Source organism: Martes martes, assembly GCF_963455335.1.
Source record: "Martes martes genome assembly, chromosome: 8".
Taxonomy (NCBI): Eukaryota; Metazoa; Chordata; class Mammalia; order Carnivora; family Mustelidae; genus Martes; species Martes martes.
The window spans coordinates 104,491,527-104,508,621 of NC_137895.1; the positions used below are offsets into that span (position 1 = coordinate 104,491,527).

The 17,095-nt window shown below is 48.4% G+C and overlaps 1 protein-coding gene across 1 annotated transcript; it reads left to right on the plus strand.

The window, feature by feature from the left end:
- Positions 1 to 130: 130 nt before the first annotated feature.
- On the plus strand, positions 131 to 6,419 carry TEX52 (testis expressed 52; the record flags this gene model as incomplete). Its single annotated transcript, XM_080810289.1, has 3 exons — positions 131 to 265; positions 1,345 to 1,895; positions 6,119 to 6,419. The coding sequence occupies 3 exons, from the start codon at positions 131 to 133 to the stop codon at positions 6,417 to 6,419; spliced, it is 987 nt and encodes a 328-aa protein (XP_080666415.1).
- Between the last annotated feature and the right edge of the window lie 10,676 nt (positions 6,420 to 17,095).

A 17,095-nucleotide genomic window follows, 5' to 3' on the forward strand; every position in this document is an offset into this window, starting at 1 on the left:
TGAAAGCAGCCAAGGCCCAAGGGACTGATGAGTCCCTCCCACTGGGGGTTGGGAGGGGGGGTGGAGGGGTAAGTCCTCCTCCTGTGTCATCACCCAGGAAGCATCACCATAGCAACCCCAATAGCAAACAATGCTGCTGGGAAAAGTCTTCCTTACAAAGCGGCCCCTCCTGGCAATCGGCCCCACAAGAGGAATGGCCAGTAGCCCACAAAGACAACCCAGAGGGCAGAAAGATCCACCCCATGTACAAAAACCTTTCTTGCAGGTAGGAGGTGGGGCCCCATCTCCACATCCTCTCTGTTTACACCCTGCTTGGCTAAGGGCTGTCCCCCTGGGGTGGGCCATACTTTATTCTGGTCAGTAGATCTGGCCCAGAGCTCTCCTACCACCTTCTTCTCTCAGCCCTATGGTATTGTGAACACAGAGCTCAGCCCAGAGAAAAGGAGATGCCTGGTTATCACATCTCCCAGCCCCACCTCCTGGGGTGGTCGTGGAGAAATGACAGCGGAGTGGGCCCAAGAGACAGGTGAGTTTTGGGAATCAATAAAGTCCTAGGGTGGAAAGGAGGGAGAGGCATTTTGAGTAGTGCAGGCCGATGGCTCAAGTCCCAGCTCTGTCACTGGCAACCTTGGGTGAGTTACTAAACCACATTGTGTCTTGCTTCTTGCCTCCTTGAAATGGGACAGTTAATGACACTTGCTCTAGGATCATGAGGGTTAATTGAGTTGTGGATGTGTTTAGCACAGTGTCAGGACACACCTGCTACTGTGTTCATTTCACGCGAGGTGGGACACAGGAAAGGGAAGGAACCAGCCTTCTAGATGTTTTCCACACTTGCCTGTGTCTGGATGAGAAGTGAGGGAAGTGCACCCACAACAGACAAGTAACAGGACAAGTCCGGGAGAGAAGAGCCTCTGGGCTGCATTCTCTGGAGAAAGATTTCCCTTCTCCGTGTTGCTTGGTAAGGGGCATTTCCCCCTCACAGTTTCCTCAGGCCTGGTGTATCCCGTTAGGAGCAAAAGTCCCTGGCAGGAGGGGGCGGGGGGTGGGGGGCGGTGTCGGGCCTCCAGAGTGGAGAGGACGGGTAAGGTAAAGAGTGAAGGGCAGGAAGATAGAAGCTGAGGAGAAAGGGTGGGAGGGAGAACAGAAGGTGAGAAACCCAGGGGACTCCTACGGAGCAGACAGAACTTCTGAGGCAGGGCAGGAATGGAGACAGTTTTTGGCCAGACCGCCAGGGTCCTGATGAGAATCCGGGGCCTGAGGAGGTCGGCCTCTTGTCTCTGCGGCCACACCTGGGAGAGAGAAGCAGAGTGGTCCCCCAGGCTCCCTTTTGTCTCTCCCTAGATGGCCCATGCCAGCGAGCCCCTCCTGCCCCCCCAAACGTGGGCTCAACGTGAGTTCCTCCTCCCCAACAAGTCCTGGGAGTGTCCCAGCTTCACCCAGCAGGCCCAACACCGGCTGGCGCTGAGGCCGCCACCCTGCACGGAAATCAAGTCTGAGGTGCGTCGCCGACTCATCTACCACTGGAAGGACGCCCCGCAGCACACGTGGGGCTTTCACACGTGGCTTGACGTGGGCCGTTTGCCTGCCACCTTTCCCACCAGGCCCGACAGGCCCTATGATAGCAACGTGTGGCGCTGGCTGACGGACTCCAGGGCCCACGGCTGCGCCCCAGCAGAGCCCCCCATCCCCCCGCCCACCTGGATGGGCCAGAACAGCTTCCTGACCTTCATCCACTGTACTCCTATCTTCGTGGATGAGAACAGGAAGAACCAGGTGATTGTCAGGACGGTACAGGAATTGAGAGAGCTGGAGAAACTCAAGCTGAGGAGTGAAGTCAGGGCACCCCCACTGGACACCAAGGGCAACATCCTGCCCCCAAAGAACGTCAAGAAGTAAGAAGAGCCCCTTCCTGGGCCGGGTGGGGGGATGGGCGGCCGTGAGCGTGGTCTCAACCAACCTTCTCATGTTCAGGTGACCCTGTCTTTCTCTGGTCCCTGTCTCTGATGTCTACCTCAGTACTTTAGCCCTCCCGCCTTTGGTCATCCATTCTGAATGTAGCTGGAAGGTGTGGAGGCAAGGGAAGGACAGCTAGGGGAGGTTGCTTAACCATTTCGCTAGAATGCAACAAGTACACCTAGGTGCTTAGCACCTGCGAGGCCCTGGGGGTACAGAAAAATGTCATCCAGTCCTTCCCCCCAGGGAGCTTAGGAAAGGCAGATACCTACCCACAGGCTTGGAAAGGCAGCTGACCACACAAGCCCGCGCACGCCGCGTGTCCGAAGTGTGACAGAGACAGTGAGCATTGTAAGAATATCAGTTACTAGTGGAAAGAGCTGAGAGCTGGAGTCAGAGCCTTGGACTGAGGTCCAGACTTGGCAATGTGTTTAGTTTTTCCGGACCCAATTCCATCACTGATAACGTGGGGGCCGTAAACACCACATCTACCTCGATGGGAGAAGATAAAATGGGTTAATGGAGCTATGAAAGCACTACACAAAAAAACAAGATGTTATTACAGAAATGCAGAGGAGGGAGGGGTCGCTGTGGGCTGAAGCGTCCCGGCAGGAAGGCTTTGTGCAGGTACCAGGAGAAGGCTGGACGAGCAGGAAGCCCTCAGAAAGGTACAAAGAAGGGCATGGAGGGTTGACTGGTCCGAGCGGGGACAGGAGTGCGGAAGGGGTTAATGGAGTGCCCGGCAGCTCTCCCTCCCTGCCCACCGTGGGAACTGGGAACTCAGCACAACTATCTCCTGTACAGAGTCCCCAAGGGGATAAGGCAGGAAAGGGGGTGGGGAATAAGGATAGAATATCTCAAATTCCAACCCCAAGGGCATTAACGGAAGCAGTGAGGGGTTGGAGGGGAGGCTGTGGAGATTTTTAATCCTTTCAAAAAACGCCAACCATTTTGGCTTCTGTCCGCAGCCCTTGAGGGACAGACTATTGATTGCTGGTATGTGCTAACTAACACTAGGGCATACAAAGGCGCTGAGATTTGATCACTTCCCCCAAAACTAACAATAAAAATAAATTTCAGTGAAATGACAGCGCCAGATGTTGTAATCAGTTGAGCTATATTATTTATAACCTACCATGACCCCAAATCGAAGCTATTACTAACAACCCCATTTTACAGATTGGGCATCTGAAACAGGGAAGTCACTTATCTCACCCAAGTTCATATGGCCAGTAAAGCGGGGGAGCTGGGATTCGAACCCAGACAGCTCAGAGCCGGATCTGCATTCCCAACCACTTGCCCTCTTGCCCGACTGGGGAATGGGACATGTTCACCGCTACTTCTGATGTGATATAACATTTCATAAAGACAGCATAAGAGAAACACAGTTATCCACAAAGAGAGCTCAGCGCAATGCCGGGCATTCAGTGAGTGTGTGTGAGGACTTAGAAGCCACCCAGATCTAGGTAGCAATCTACCCAGCTCAATCACAAACTTGCCACACCACCTTGACTTTTTCTGTGCCTCACTTTCCCCAGTATGTACTAGAGATGTACCTGGTACCTTGCAGGGTTGTTGGAAGATGCAAAGACATGGTGTCTGGCATAGAGAGGGGGCTCAGTAAGTCGTGTCATTAGTCCGTCGTCCCCGTGAGAGGAGGATCCTTGTTTCCCTCTGTTTGCTGCTGGAGGCCCAGTCCCTGGAGCCAGGAAGGAAGGAGACCCAGACAAGGTTTTGCTGTTCACGGAGGACATGGTCCTTGAGCTGAAACTTGAAGAATGTGTACAAGCTCACCAGGTGGAAACAAGACAGAATGGTGAGAGCAAGGGCCCATCCCGTCCCGTTGTTCCTTTTGAGCGATTCTGTAAGGGGTTAAAATACATTTTAATATGTCACTAGAGGGACGCCTGGGTGGCTCAGTCTGTTAAGCTGCTGCGTTCAGCTCAGGTCATGATCCCAGGGTCCTGGGATCGAGTCCCACATTGGGCTCCTTGCTCAGGGGGGAGCCTACTTCTCTCTCTGCCTCTGCCTGCCATTTTGCCTGCTTGTGCTCTCTCACTCTGACAAATAAATAAATAAAGTCTTTTAAAAAAATAAAATAAAATGTCACTAGGGGCGCCTGGGTGGCTCAGTGGGTTAAAGCCTCTGCCTTCGGCTCAGGTCATGATCTCAGGGTCCTGGGATCGAGCCCCGCATCGGGCTCTCTGCTCAGCGGGGAGCCTGCTTCCCCCCCTCTCTCTGCCTGCCTCTCTGCCTATTTGTGATCTCTCTCTCTGTCAAATAAATAAATAAATAAATCTTTTAAAAAAAAATGTCACTAGATGCGGGGTGCCTGGCTGGCTGGGTCAGTTAAGTGGCCAACTCTGGGTGTCAGCTCTGTCGTGATCTCAGGGTCCTGGGGCCAAGTCCCGTGTCCAGCCGCATGTCAGGCTTTGTGCTCAGCATGGCATCTGGTTGTGGATTCTCTCTTCCTCTCTCTCTGCCCCTCTCCCTGTTCATGCTTGCTCTCTCTTACTCTCTCTCAAATAAATAAATCTTCAAAAAAAAGTCTCTAGATCAGCAAGAGGGCACCGTTTGAGCGTGAGAGACCCAGAAAAGACTTCAGACAGGTCTAAGCTTTAAGACGCCCACGACATTGCTGAGAAATAGAACATTTACACATAAACCCAGTCGTTCTCAATTCTGATAGCACGTTACAATCACCTGGGCCTCTTAAAAAAAATTGTTGAGGTTGGAGCCCCACCCATGAGATTCTAACTTAGTTGGCCTGGGTGGAGGGGCAGCCTGAGCACAGGGATTTTTAAAAAGCTCCCTAGGAGTAAGTCTAATGTGCAGCCAGGCCTGAGTATGTCTGCTGTAAACCAAAGACAGCAAGCATCTGGTGGATGAGCTGCAAAGCATGTTGAAGCACAGGAAATAAACCGTTGTTGTTTATTTTATTTTATTTTTAAAGATTTTATTTACTTGAGAAAGAGAGACAGAGAGAGCACTAGTGGGAGCAGGTTGGGGAGAGAAGCAGACTCCCCGCTGAGCAGGGAGCCTGGTGCGGGACTCGATTCCAGGACCCTGAGATCATGACCTGAGCCTAAGGCAGACCCTTAGGCTCAGTGGGGGGTCTGCTTCTCCATTTCTGCCTGCTGCTCTCCCTGCTTTATGCTCTCTCTCTCTCTGAAAAATAAATTTAAAAGAAGAAGAAGAAGAGGAATAGGAGATTGACCATCTAAACAACATAATTTCACCATCCTAACACCAAACACTCACACGGTGTTGCACGCTCTCTGGCATAGACCAATATCCAATAAGGAAGAGACACAGAGGGGATTCCCTCCAACCAGCTCACTCCCTAGCTTATGTTAGAGTAATAGAAAAATGTTAGCTAAACATGGCTTTATACCTCAGTTTCAAGATATGCATGACAAATATGCTTGCAGGGCATAAATGCATTATTTTCTTACGGCACTGACGTGAATGATGACAGTTGGTCAGCCTTTACCACTATCAGAATATACAGGTTCACCCTACTTGGGGCACCTGGGTGGTTCAGTCAGTTAATATCTGACTCTCGGTTTTCACTCAGGTCATGATCTCGGGCTTGTGAGATCTGGCCCCACACTGGGCTTCACACTGAGCGCGGAGTCTGCTTGGGATCCTCTCCCTCTCCCTGTGACCCTCCCCTAGCTTGCACTCACTCTCACTCTCTCTCTAAAAAAAAAAATAAAATAAAACAGCAGGATCCCAGTGATGATCCTTTCTTATTTTGAACAATATTAGTTTGGGACCTTGCTTGGTTGGCATTTCGTCATTATCATAATTTGAAATAATTCTGATTTTTTTAAAGTCATCTCTACACCCAACATGAGGCTTGAATTCACAACCCCGAGATCAAGAGCGGGATGCTCTACTGACAGCCAGCCAGGTGCCCCAAGTCTATAGAACTTTTAAGCACAGTTTGATGGTTAATACGAAGGCTTTTCAAAAAATTTTCTTTTGAGAAGATCACAAAGAATTATAAGTTGGGAGGGCTTACCTTTGTAGCATTGTGAACATAAGCTTTTATTAAGCTATGAGAAGAGCATCGTGTTTCCCTTCTTACTCCTCCCACCAATGCCTGCCCCTCTCCTTTGACCTCTCTGTTCTCTGCACACCCCTTTCCCCCCGACAGGTACCGGCACATCTCAGCTGGTGGAAGGTTTGAACCCCGAGGCCTCCAGCTCCTGCCCAACCCACTTCCCAGTGATCTTGCCAGGGGCTGGCCCTGCCCAAACCCTCTGCCTCATTACCAGGAAAAAGCGCTAAAACTGGCCTTGCTGCCCAGTGCGCCCCTGAGCCAGGACCTTGTGAGGAAGTACCAAACCCTGATAGAGAACCGAGTTGCCTTGCCCCTCTGTCATCTCTCCAAGGCACCACCTGATAAAACCAGGAAAGCAGCAAGGAAGCTAAAGAGAAGACCCGGACAGATCTAAAGAGCCTCCAGCTGGGCGAGGACCGTGCTGGGCAACAGTGTTCTCTACCAGCGTACCTTCAGCAAGAAGCCTTTGGGGTGGCTGGAGGACTGGCACAGAGCCTCACCAACAGCCCTCCAACTGCAAGCCTCCTCTGTCCCCAGGCTCCTGGAAACTCTACTGAAACCCTAAATTAGTCTCTGTCTTCCTTGGAGGACTCTCTCATAGCGAACAGGAGGACTGAGTGGGGTAGAGCAGGGACAGCAGAGGGAGATCAAGTTTTTAGGGACAGAATGAGGAGTGGGGAGGAAGAAGTGTGTGTGTGTGTGTGTGTGTGTGTGTGTGTGTGTGCGCGCTGAGGTGGGGAACGAGGCATTGTAAGCAATGTGGCTAAGAACTTACCTTGACTTCCATAACCCATTTGCAACACAACTGGGATTGGTCAGGGGTACAGGAAGCTTCTGAGGCAAAATAACCTCGATTCCCCACCTCCCTAAACCATAGGATGTCTGAACAAAGACCAGAAGCAACTCTGCTGGGTTGTGGTTCCCACATGGGGTCTGGGAGCGGAGGTCAGGCCAAGGCTGGTGCTAGAGGATGGAAGAGTCAGGGCTGGGGAAGGCTGTTCAGCGCTCTTTGGAGGGACAGGAGTAGAGCAAAGTAGAGATTCAAGGCAAAATGGTGGTCACCTCAGAGCATGATGTAAGGGCCTTGGGCCTGTGCGGCAGGTGACCCCAGCTGTCCTAGCTTTGGTCGTGGGGGGCCAGAGACAAGGGGCCTGAAGTGCAAGCAGGCAAATCCTGTTGGTCAGAAAGGTGCTGCCCCCCAGCTGAGGTGGAGATTGGGTGTGGGTGGCCCAGGAGAAGGGGCAGCAGGGAGGTGGCTGGAAGGGGAGAAGTCGTATGATGCGGGCCTCCGTGTGCCCCTGTCCTACCCCGAGTTGGTGATCTTCCTCAGTGTGGCTTCTCCTGGGCTGCTGGCCACTGCCCTCTTGCCCACTTTCCTCCAGCCTCCTAGGTACCTGGGAGCTGAAACCCCACCAAGGGTTCTAGCCCTGGTTTGGCCGCTAACCAGCTATACGACCTTTGGGAAGGGCATTGGTTCTCTCTGCCTTTCAGCTTCCTCATCGGCGTGGTGGGAGCCACCAGGGTAGAAATGGGTGGAATAAAGAAAATAATGTAAGGGAAGTACCCGGGAAGTGTCTGGCTCAGCGTAGGCGCTCCATGAATGAAGCCATCGGCTGGTGGTTATCCATAGACTACAGACAATGGGGGGGGGGGCGGATATTATTCAGTCACAAAGAGGCAGGAAGGACTGACACGTGCTACGATATGGATGAACCTTGAAAATATGGCGTTGAGGGGTGCCTGGGTGGCTCTGTTGGCTAAGCATCTGCTTTCAGCTCAGGTCATGACCCCAGGATCCTTGGATCAAGCCCTGCATTGGGCTCCCTGCTCAGCGGGGAGCCTGTTTCTTCCTCTGCCTCTGTCCCTCCCCACCCCTCCCCACCCTGCTCGCTTCTGCTCTCTCTCACTCTCTCAAATAAATAAAATATTTTTTTTCTTTAAATGATGCTGATTTTTTTTCTATGAAACATCTAGAAAAGGCGAATCCATAGAGACAGTAGGTGGGTTGGTGGTTGCCAGGTGCTGGGGGAGAGGCAATCAGGGACTGACTGCTCAGTGAGTACAGGGTTTTCTTTTAGGGTGGGGGAAATATTTTCAAACTAGACAGAAGTGATTACATGACATTGTGAATGAACAAAATGCCACTGAACTGTATGCTTTAAAAATGGCAATTGTTTTGTTATGCTCATTTGTTATTTGTTATACTGTTATGTTATTCTCAAAAACAATTACAGGGGCACCTGGGTGGCTCAGTCGGTTAAGTATTTGCCTTCAGCTCAGGTCATGATCCCAGGGTTCTCCATGGGAACCCGATTCCCCCTCTCTCTCTGCCTGCTGCTCCGCCTGCTTGTTTTCTCTCTCTCTCTGCTAAATAAATAAATAAATGTTAAAAAAAATTACAATAAATAAGGTGTGATAGTTTTCAAATTTCCTTCTGGTTCCAAATCTATGGTTCTCTCTCTCTCTTTTAAAGATTTTATTTATTTATTGGACAGAGAGAGAGCGAGAGAGGGAACACAAGCAGGGGGAGTGGGAGAGGGAGGACAGTCTTCCTGCTGAGCAGGGAGCCCAACAAGGGTCTCAATCCCAGGATCCGGGATCATGACCCGATCCGAAGGCAGACGCCCAACAGTTGAGCCCCCCAGGTGCCCCTATGGTTCTCTTCAGTAGTCCTTCTCCATAACTCGTCTCCCCAGGATATGTGTAGGGGCTGGGCGGGGACCAGAGCCGAGGGGGAAGGAGACTCACTTGAGTACTCCCGGGGAGTGACAGCTATGGGAATGTGCCCATCCTTCCCACTGGGGGTTAAGAACCCTGGTGGAAAGCAGGGAGTCCCTTTACCTAGGATCCTAACAGGTCAGAACTAGGCAGGCCATGAGGATACAAGATGAACCGCGGCAGAGTTTATTTATTTATTTATTTATTAAAGATTGTATTTATTTGTCAGAGAGAGAGAGCACAAGCAGGGAGAGCTGCAGGGTTTAGATGGCAAACCAGGACCCATGGAGAAGGGGCTCGCTCCGGGCTACACAGCCAGGCATCCCCGCCCTCCTGGTAGTAGACATGTGGCACTGGACTGGGGGCTTGGGCTCAAGGGCTCGTGTTCCCATCCTGCTTCTCTTCCATTATTCTATCTCCACAACTGACCTACTGATGCCTGGGTTTTCTCACCTCCACAATGAGAGGCCCCGGGGAAAGTTGGATGGTTAATATGAAGAGTTGGGGAGCGGAAGAAAGGAGGCCATTGGGATTGCTCAGAGAAAGTCTCCTCCCCTGCTGGCCTGGAAGCTCCTGGAAGGCAGAAAAGTAAGGGGAACTTACACAGACTCCTGCCTTGGCAGACCCAGACCCGTCCAGAGGCTGCTAGCCTCCCATCAGAAGGACTTCCACCCGGCCCACCACTTTTCTGCTCTGCTCTCTGGAGAGCAATCTCTTTCTTGCGGACTGCAGCATCACCAGAGGCCTTCTGGTCCACGGGCCAGTTTGAGATGCAGAAGCAGGACCCCCAAAATTCCTGAGCTGCACTGCGCCGTGGAGACCTGAGGGACAGCCATGGCACCCAGACCCCCTCCTGGGCCTGGGGACTCTTCCAAGGTGATCCTCAGCTCAGCCTGCTCGCACCCAAGAACACCAACTCCCCCACCCAGCCCCCATATACACTAGTAAGTATGGAGTTCTCGAAAGCCCTTGTTGGGGTGGAATGGGGGATTCCTCTCCCCTGGGCCTGCCTTAAAGATCTACTCTCTCACCACAACTTGCTGCTCCCTGAGGTGACAAATCAGACTTCCCTTCTCCCCCAGGCTCACTTCCTACCTTCCTCAGGACCCTCTGGCCTTTTCGTTTCTACCTGTCACTACTCACTTGCTCCAAACCCTTCATTTTCCTGTTTCTCTTCCACCCGCAAGCCCTCTGCTCCATGTACTGTCCACTGAACCACGCACATTTACTTATTTACAATACAAACAGTTGCTTCTTCCTGTTTATCATCATAATTAGTGGTTTCGGTGGCCATTCATAGAGTCCCCCCTCTCATGGTAATCTCAAGCGACAGTCTCTGCACATCTCAGGACAGAACCTCACACAGGCCTCCACGCTGTTGTATCTTGCCCTCGTTCCAGGCCAAAGGTCAAGGTTTTGCCGGGTGGCTCCCCTTCGCCCACCACCATTCTGCCCAGATGTTCACTGAATGCGGACCCAAGCTATCATACATGGTTCCTGGGGAATAGTCCGTGACTTCTCTGGAGGTCATGGCCAGGGGAGCTGAGAGCCGGCCCAAAGCTTCAGGGAGGAGAGAGGGGGAAATGGTGGAAAACGGAAGCAGGAAAGAAAGCAGATAAACACAGGAGGGAGGAGGAGAAGTGCTGAAGCCAGAGGAAAGGCAAAGCAGGATTCTCTGAAGCAACAAGGTTGAGCATGGGCAGCCTTGTCAGATCCTCTGAGGGCATTTGCAGGATCCAGATTTTGACACGGAGCCCAGCAGGTGAGAGGAATTGGCAAGTAGGAAAGGGGAATGAGTAGACTGGGGTCTGGAGTGAGCGCTCAGGGCATTAGTCGGAGTCTGCCGTCAAGTTCAGGTGGGGAACTCAATGGGTTGTTCTAGGGTCTCATCGCCTAGGTAAATGGGTTAATATTGGCATGTCTCCTCCTGCGTCCACGGAGTCCTGCTGACCCATTCGTTCAACCAATTTTGGGTAAGAAGAGAGAGAAAAGACAGGAAAAAAAAAAAAAAAAGACCCACCTTCAGAAAGCCTAGGAGCTGGTGGGAAGGAGGACAAGTAATTAAAAATAGTGTGCGAAATAATGTCAGAGATAACCAGTCCAGCTGTAGCATGGGAGCAAAGGGGAGAGGCATCTAGGAGTGTGCATGTGCATGTGCAAGCACACGTGTGTGTATTTGCACGTACAGTTCCCAAATAACAGCAAATATTTACTCAGCTCTCATTACATGCTAGGCAATGTTTTGAGAACCTTCCAAGAATCACCCCATTTAAATCTCACAACACTAGGAGATAGGTCCCATCAGAATCTCCACTTTAGAGAGGAGTAAACTGAGGCACAGGGAGCTCTTACCCAGTTTGCTATTCTGCCTCTCATTTAAATTTCACAGAAATTCTACAAATTACATGTCATCCCAGTTTTCCAGGAGAGGAAGTGGATTCCAAAACTTAGACACGTCACTCAGAGTCACCCACTTAGTTAATGACTGAGTTGGAATACTTGACCAAGCTTTGTCTGAGTTCAAAACACCGTGTTCCATCTGGTTTCAGAATTTTCTGTGCATTGGTCTTACCATCCGTAAAATAGGAAAAGATCATCCAGAGGTCAAATAGAAAACGTTGTCACAGTCTGATAGTTCTTGGAGTAGAGGTAGGGTGATAAATTTCAAAACTGGCACAGACTCCCTGGGACCCTTGCTGGACAGGAGAATTCTGGAAAACAACTTCATTCCTGTGCTCAGCAGATCTGACAGGGCCAGAGGAGAAAGCCTGAAATAGAACTGGCTGCCCTTCACCTTCCACGGGCTCAAGGGAGCTGTTTGTCTAGCTCTGAATAACCCATTCTATGAAGAATATTCTGGGAATTTCCTTATGTGGCAGAGCAATGACTGGGTGATTCCACCATGCCAAAGGAGCTCTCCTCCCCATCCCTGCCGTCAGAGATCAGAATCAGCATTACTCAGCCTTGAAGAAAAAAGGTTAAAAAGAAGATGTGTATTTAGAGGCATGAAAGCTTATCGCAAGGATGGCGGGAATGGTGGGAACCAGTTCATGGCCATCTCCACTGAGGCTTGGACAGGCTTTTGAATAACAGCTACAGGGCTTTAGAGTAGATATAAAGAAGAACTTCCTGAAACAGGCGAGAACTGCTGACATTGATTATATCAGGTTCAAGGAAACGAGTTGTGAATCTATTTAGACCAGTGTCATCCAGTAGAAATATAATAGACCCGTATATGACTTTAAACTTGTTAGTTGCCATATTAAAAAGGTAAAAAGTTGGGGCACCTGGGTGGCTCAGTTGGTTGAACTTCTGACTCTTTGGTTCAGGTTGTGATCTCAGGGTCATGCGATTGAGACCTGCTCGGGGCCCAAGATCGGCTCAGGGTCTTCTTGAAACTCTCTCTCTCCCTCTGCTTCTCCCCATCACCCTGCACTCTCACCCTCTTTCTCTCTCTCAAATAAAGAAATAAAAAATTTTTTAAAATTTAAAAAAATAAAAAGTAAAAAACTGTGAAGTTTATTTTTAAAAAAGGATTTTATTTATTTATTTGTCAGAGAGAGAGAGTACAAGCAGGGGGAGTGGCAGGCAGAGAGAGAGAAGCAGACTCCCCACTGAGCAAGGAACCTGATGCAGGGCTCGATCCCAGGACCCTGAGATCACAACCTGAGCCGAAGGCAGAGGCTTAACCCACTGAGCCACCCAGGAGCCCCCCAAAGACCCATCTTTAAGACATATTTTATTTAATACAATAGATCCAAAATATTATCAACTTAAAATAAAGTAAACTTTGTACAAAAAATGGAAGTATTGCACATCGTTTCTTGTATTATTTTCAAACCCTGGTATACAGTTTACATGTACAACAGAGGTCTCTTTAGCTGCATCCCAAGTGGCCAATAGCCATCTGTAGCTGGTGACTGTTTTCCTGACCAGCACAAATCTAGACTCGCTAATGACTGTCAGATACCTAATGGCAAGTATAAGGTGTGGTCTGGTTTCATCTAAAGGCAGAAAGTTCTCTACAAGATCCAGGGCCAGTGAGCATGAAGATCAAGAAAACCTTATGTTCGGAGCCCGTCTCCGCCTTCCTTGTCACTAGAAATACAAAGACCCATAGCCCTCTGGCTGTTCTAGAACTCACACAGCAAGTGTTCTGTGTACTCTTCCAATAGAGGGAATCCCGACCCTCTCAGGTCTGTCCGACTCAGCGTTTGGTGGCTTGTTAACCCAGGTGGGAGGAGCACTGTGCCAAGGAGAGCCAGGAAGAGGGTTCCATCCTGGAGTAGATGAGGTAACTCCATTCTCTCTATAGCAGGAGACAATGCTCTTTACCCCAGTGGGTCTTCCTGGTCCGAGTGACTGGTCACCTGAGGAGCCCGGCCAGACAGAGGAGATGGAGAGGTGCAGCTCTGCCCCGTCTGGGTATGTGTGGGGACAAGCACCGGCGTCATCTACCCACCGCCTGACCCCCATGACTCTCTCTCCTCTCATCCTGCTGTATTTTTCTTCAGCACTTACCACTACCTGACATTATACATGTAGTTGTTCACTGTCTGCCTTCCTCCTTAGAATGGGAACTTCATGAGAGCGGGTCTTTCATCCCATTCACCATTGCACGCCCAGAGCCTACCCCAGTGTCTGATACATAGTAAGCGCTCAATAAATCCTTTTTTGACTGAATGAAAGGAAAACTTGCTACAACTTAGAAGAGAACCAATGCAGTGAGGCAGCCGAATCCCATGCTTCCATTTTTTTCTCACGAAATTTCTGAATTTGGATCCATTCACTTCAACATCTATGTGAACCACAAGATGAAAAAAAATGAGAGATATTTCCCAAGTGTCTTGGAAGGGAAAATCTCCACTTCTATTCCTGACAGTAGAAGACTGGTTTAATCTTCCTCAGTAGTGCTCCTGGAAGTTTTCTCCCTGTGTCTCATCGTTAGAGTTCAATGTAGTTACTCCTTGTTAATGAATTAGTTTGTTGAGTTCTGTAAAATTCAGGTTAAAAAAATGACCAGGGATGGATGTCTGGCTGGCTAATCAGAAGAGTACACGATTCTTGATCCTGGGCTCGGGCCCCACATTGGGTATAGGGAGTCCTAAAAATAAATAAACTTAAAAAAAAAAATGACCAGGGGAGGGAAGTGAGGTAAGTTATTGGCAAAGACACAGACCACCCAGCTGAGGATACAAACTGGCCTCAGAACATTCCCTGGCATTTCTCCATCTTTTTTGTTTTGTTTTTTTAGAGTTAGACAAGCCTAGATTTTTTTCTTTTAAGTTAAAATATAGTTAACATATGATATTAGTTCCAGGTATATTATATAGTGACTTGACAATTATATACATTAGGCAGTGCTTGTCACTATAAGTGTAGTCACCATCAGTCACCCTACAAAGTTATTACAATATTAATGATTATATTCCCTAGGCTGTAGTTTTCACTTTCATGACTTATTTATTTTATAGCTAGAATCTTGTACCTCTTAATCCCCTCTACCTCCCCTTCTGCAACCATCAGTTTTTTCTCTGTACTTATGGATCTGTTTCTGCTTTTTGTTTATTCATTTTTTTTTTAGGTTCTACCTATAAGTGAAATCATGTGGCATTTGTCTTTCTCCATCTGAATTATTTCACTTAGCATAATACCTTCCAGGTCCATCCATGCTGTTGCAAATGGCAAGAGCTCATCCTTTTTTATGGCTGAGTAGTATTCCACGTGCACTACATCTTCTTTATTCATTTATGGATGGACACTTGGGTCACTTCCATTATTTGGCTATTGTAACTGGAGCTGAAATATACATAAGGGGGTATATATCTTTTCAAATTAGTGTTTTCATTTTCTGTGGGTAAATACCTAAAAGTAGAATTTCTGGATCATCGGATAGCTCTAGTTTTAGTTTTCTGAGGAACCTCCATGCTGTTTCCAGAGTGGCTGCACCAGCTTGCATTCCCACCAACAGTGCAAGAGGGTTCCCCTTTCTCTGCATCCTTGCCAGCACCTCACCGGCACTCTGTTCTCACTGGTCTGAGGTAGTATCTCATTGTGATTTTGATTTGTGTTTCCTTGATAATGAGTGATGTTGAACATCTTTTCATGTGTCTGTTGGCCATGTATGCCTTGTATGTCTTCTTTGGAAAAATGCCTATTCGGGTTCTCTGCTCAAATCGGATTATTTGGGTGGTTTTTGGTATTGAATTGTATGAGTTCTTTATATATTCTGAATATTAGCCCCTTACCAGATACATCACTTGAAAATATCTTTTCCCATTCAGTACATTGCCTTTTTGTTTTCTGATGGTTTCCTTTGCTGTGTGGAAGCTCTTTATTTTGCTGTAGTCACAATTGTTTATTTTTGCTTTTGTTTCCCTTGCCTTTGGAGTCAGATCCACAAAAGTGTTGCTAAGGTCAATGTCCATGAGTTTACTGCCTATATTTTCTTCTAGGATTTTTATGGTTTCAGGTCTTACGTTTATGTCTTTAATCCATTTTGAGTTTATGTTTGTGTCTGATGAAAGAAAGTGGTCCAGTTTCATTCTTTTGCATATTGCTGTCCAGTTTCCCCAACACCATTTGTTCAAGAGATTGTCTTTTCCCCATTGTTCTTGCTTCCTTTGTTGTAGATTAGCTGACTATATAAGCATGGGTTTATTCCTGGGCTCTCTCTTCTGTTCCATTGATTTACGTGCCTGTTTTTGTGCCAGCACCATACTGTTTTGGTTACTACAGCTTTGTATATAACTTGAAATCTAGAATTGTGATTCCTTCAGGTTTGCTTTTCTTTTTAAGCTTGCTTTGGTTACTCAGCTTCTTCTGTGGTTTCACACCAATTTTAGGATTGTTTGTTCTAGTTCTGTGAAAAACACTACTGGTGTTTTGATACGGATTGTATTGAATGAGTAGACTGCATTGGGCTCATCATCCTATCAAGGGGAGTTCTTTAACTCCCGAGAAAGAAGAACTCAGAGTTTTGCATTGCCAGAACATTCCCATTCTCCCTACAATTTGGGGAAAAAACAAATTTTCAAGGGGAGAAACCAAGGATCACAAAAAGGCAAAAGACCGTTTCCTTAGTCCCACTCCAAGATGGTGAGATAGATAGTGAATAGAGAGCATTACTTTGGGTCACAGAACCCAGAAACCAACTTGACTATTTTGCAGCTCCATTCCAGAGATTGGCATTCCCTGAGCACCAGTGCTTCCCAGTGCCAGGCAACAAAGGCCTTGTCAGAGCAGCTGGAGATGAGGTGATGCAGTCCCCAACCTCACCCCATCCAAACTGCAAACTTCCAAGTCTCTGTTCTACACCAAAGTACGTTCATGCTTCCCTGGGGTTCTGTCTGCAGATGGAAGTGGACCTAAGAGTTTGGAGACATCCCATCCACGTTGTGCCTGGCCCAAGGCAACTTTGCTAAGTGCTCTGGAATCATCTCATTCTTGCTCCTTAATAGCATTCTTCTTCTAAAAAATGAATTAATCATGATCTCTTGAAGCTGTTGAAGTATTTTCAAACCTAAGGAGCGAACTGCCAAAAATCACAACCTCGTGAAGCTGTTCAAGTATTTTCAAACCTAAGGAATGAACTGCCAGAAACAAAGTTGATACTGAAAGGAGATACCTTTCAGTATTGGGCCCATCCTGCGCTGTAGCATGGAGGCCACTCCCTGATCTATCAGTGTATACAGTTGCATTATGGACCTTGAGCAAGACTTGGGAGACAGAACACAAGGGTCTGATTCCTGGCTCTGCCATACAGTAACTGACCGTTAGGTGAGATTTCTAAGTCTCGGTGTATTAGCTTCCTGGGACTGCTATAATAAGTACCACTAACTGGATGGCTTAAACCACAAGAATGTATTGTCTCACAGTTCTGGAGGCTGGAAGTCCAGGATCAAGGTGTCAGCCAGGTCGGTTCTTTCTGAAGTTGCTGAAAAAGGATCTGGCCAGGCCCTCCTTCTCCCAGCTTTTGGTGGATACTGGCAACCTTTGTCGTCCTTTGGCTTATAAAGCACGCATTCTCAGCCTTCACTTTTATGTGGCGTTCTTCCTGTGTGCACCTCTGTGCCCAAATTTCCCCTTTTCAGTAAGGACATAGTTATGTTGGATTAGGGCCAACCCTAGTGACCTCATGTTAACTTGATTCTCTCTTTAAAGACCCTATCTCCTAATAAGGGTACATTCTGAAGTGCTGCGAGTTGGGACTTTGATGTACAAATTTGTGGGGGTCACAACTGGACCCATAACACTTAGCTACTTCTCTTGTCTAGAAACAGGGATCACAATGCAATTCTTCCTCATATAATTGTCATGGCTGGGAAAATGCCTCACACAGGCTAGGTCTGC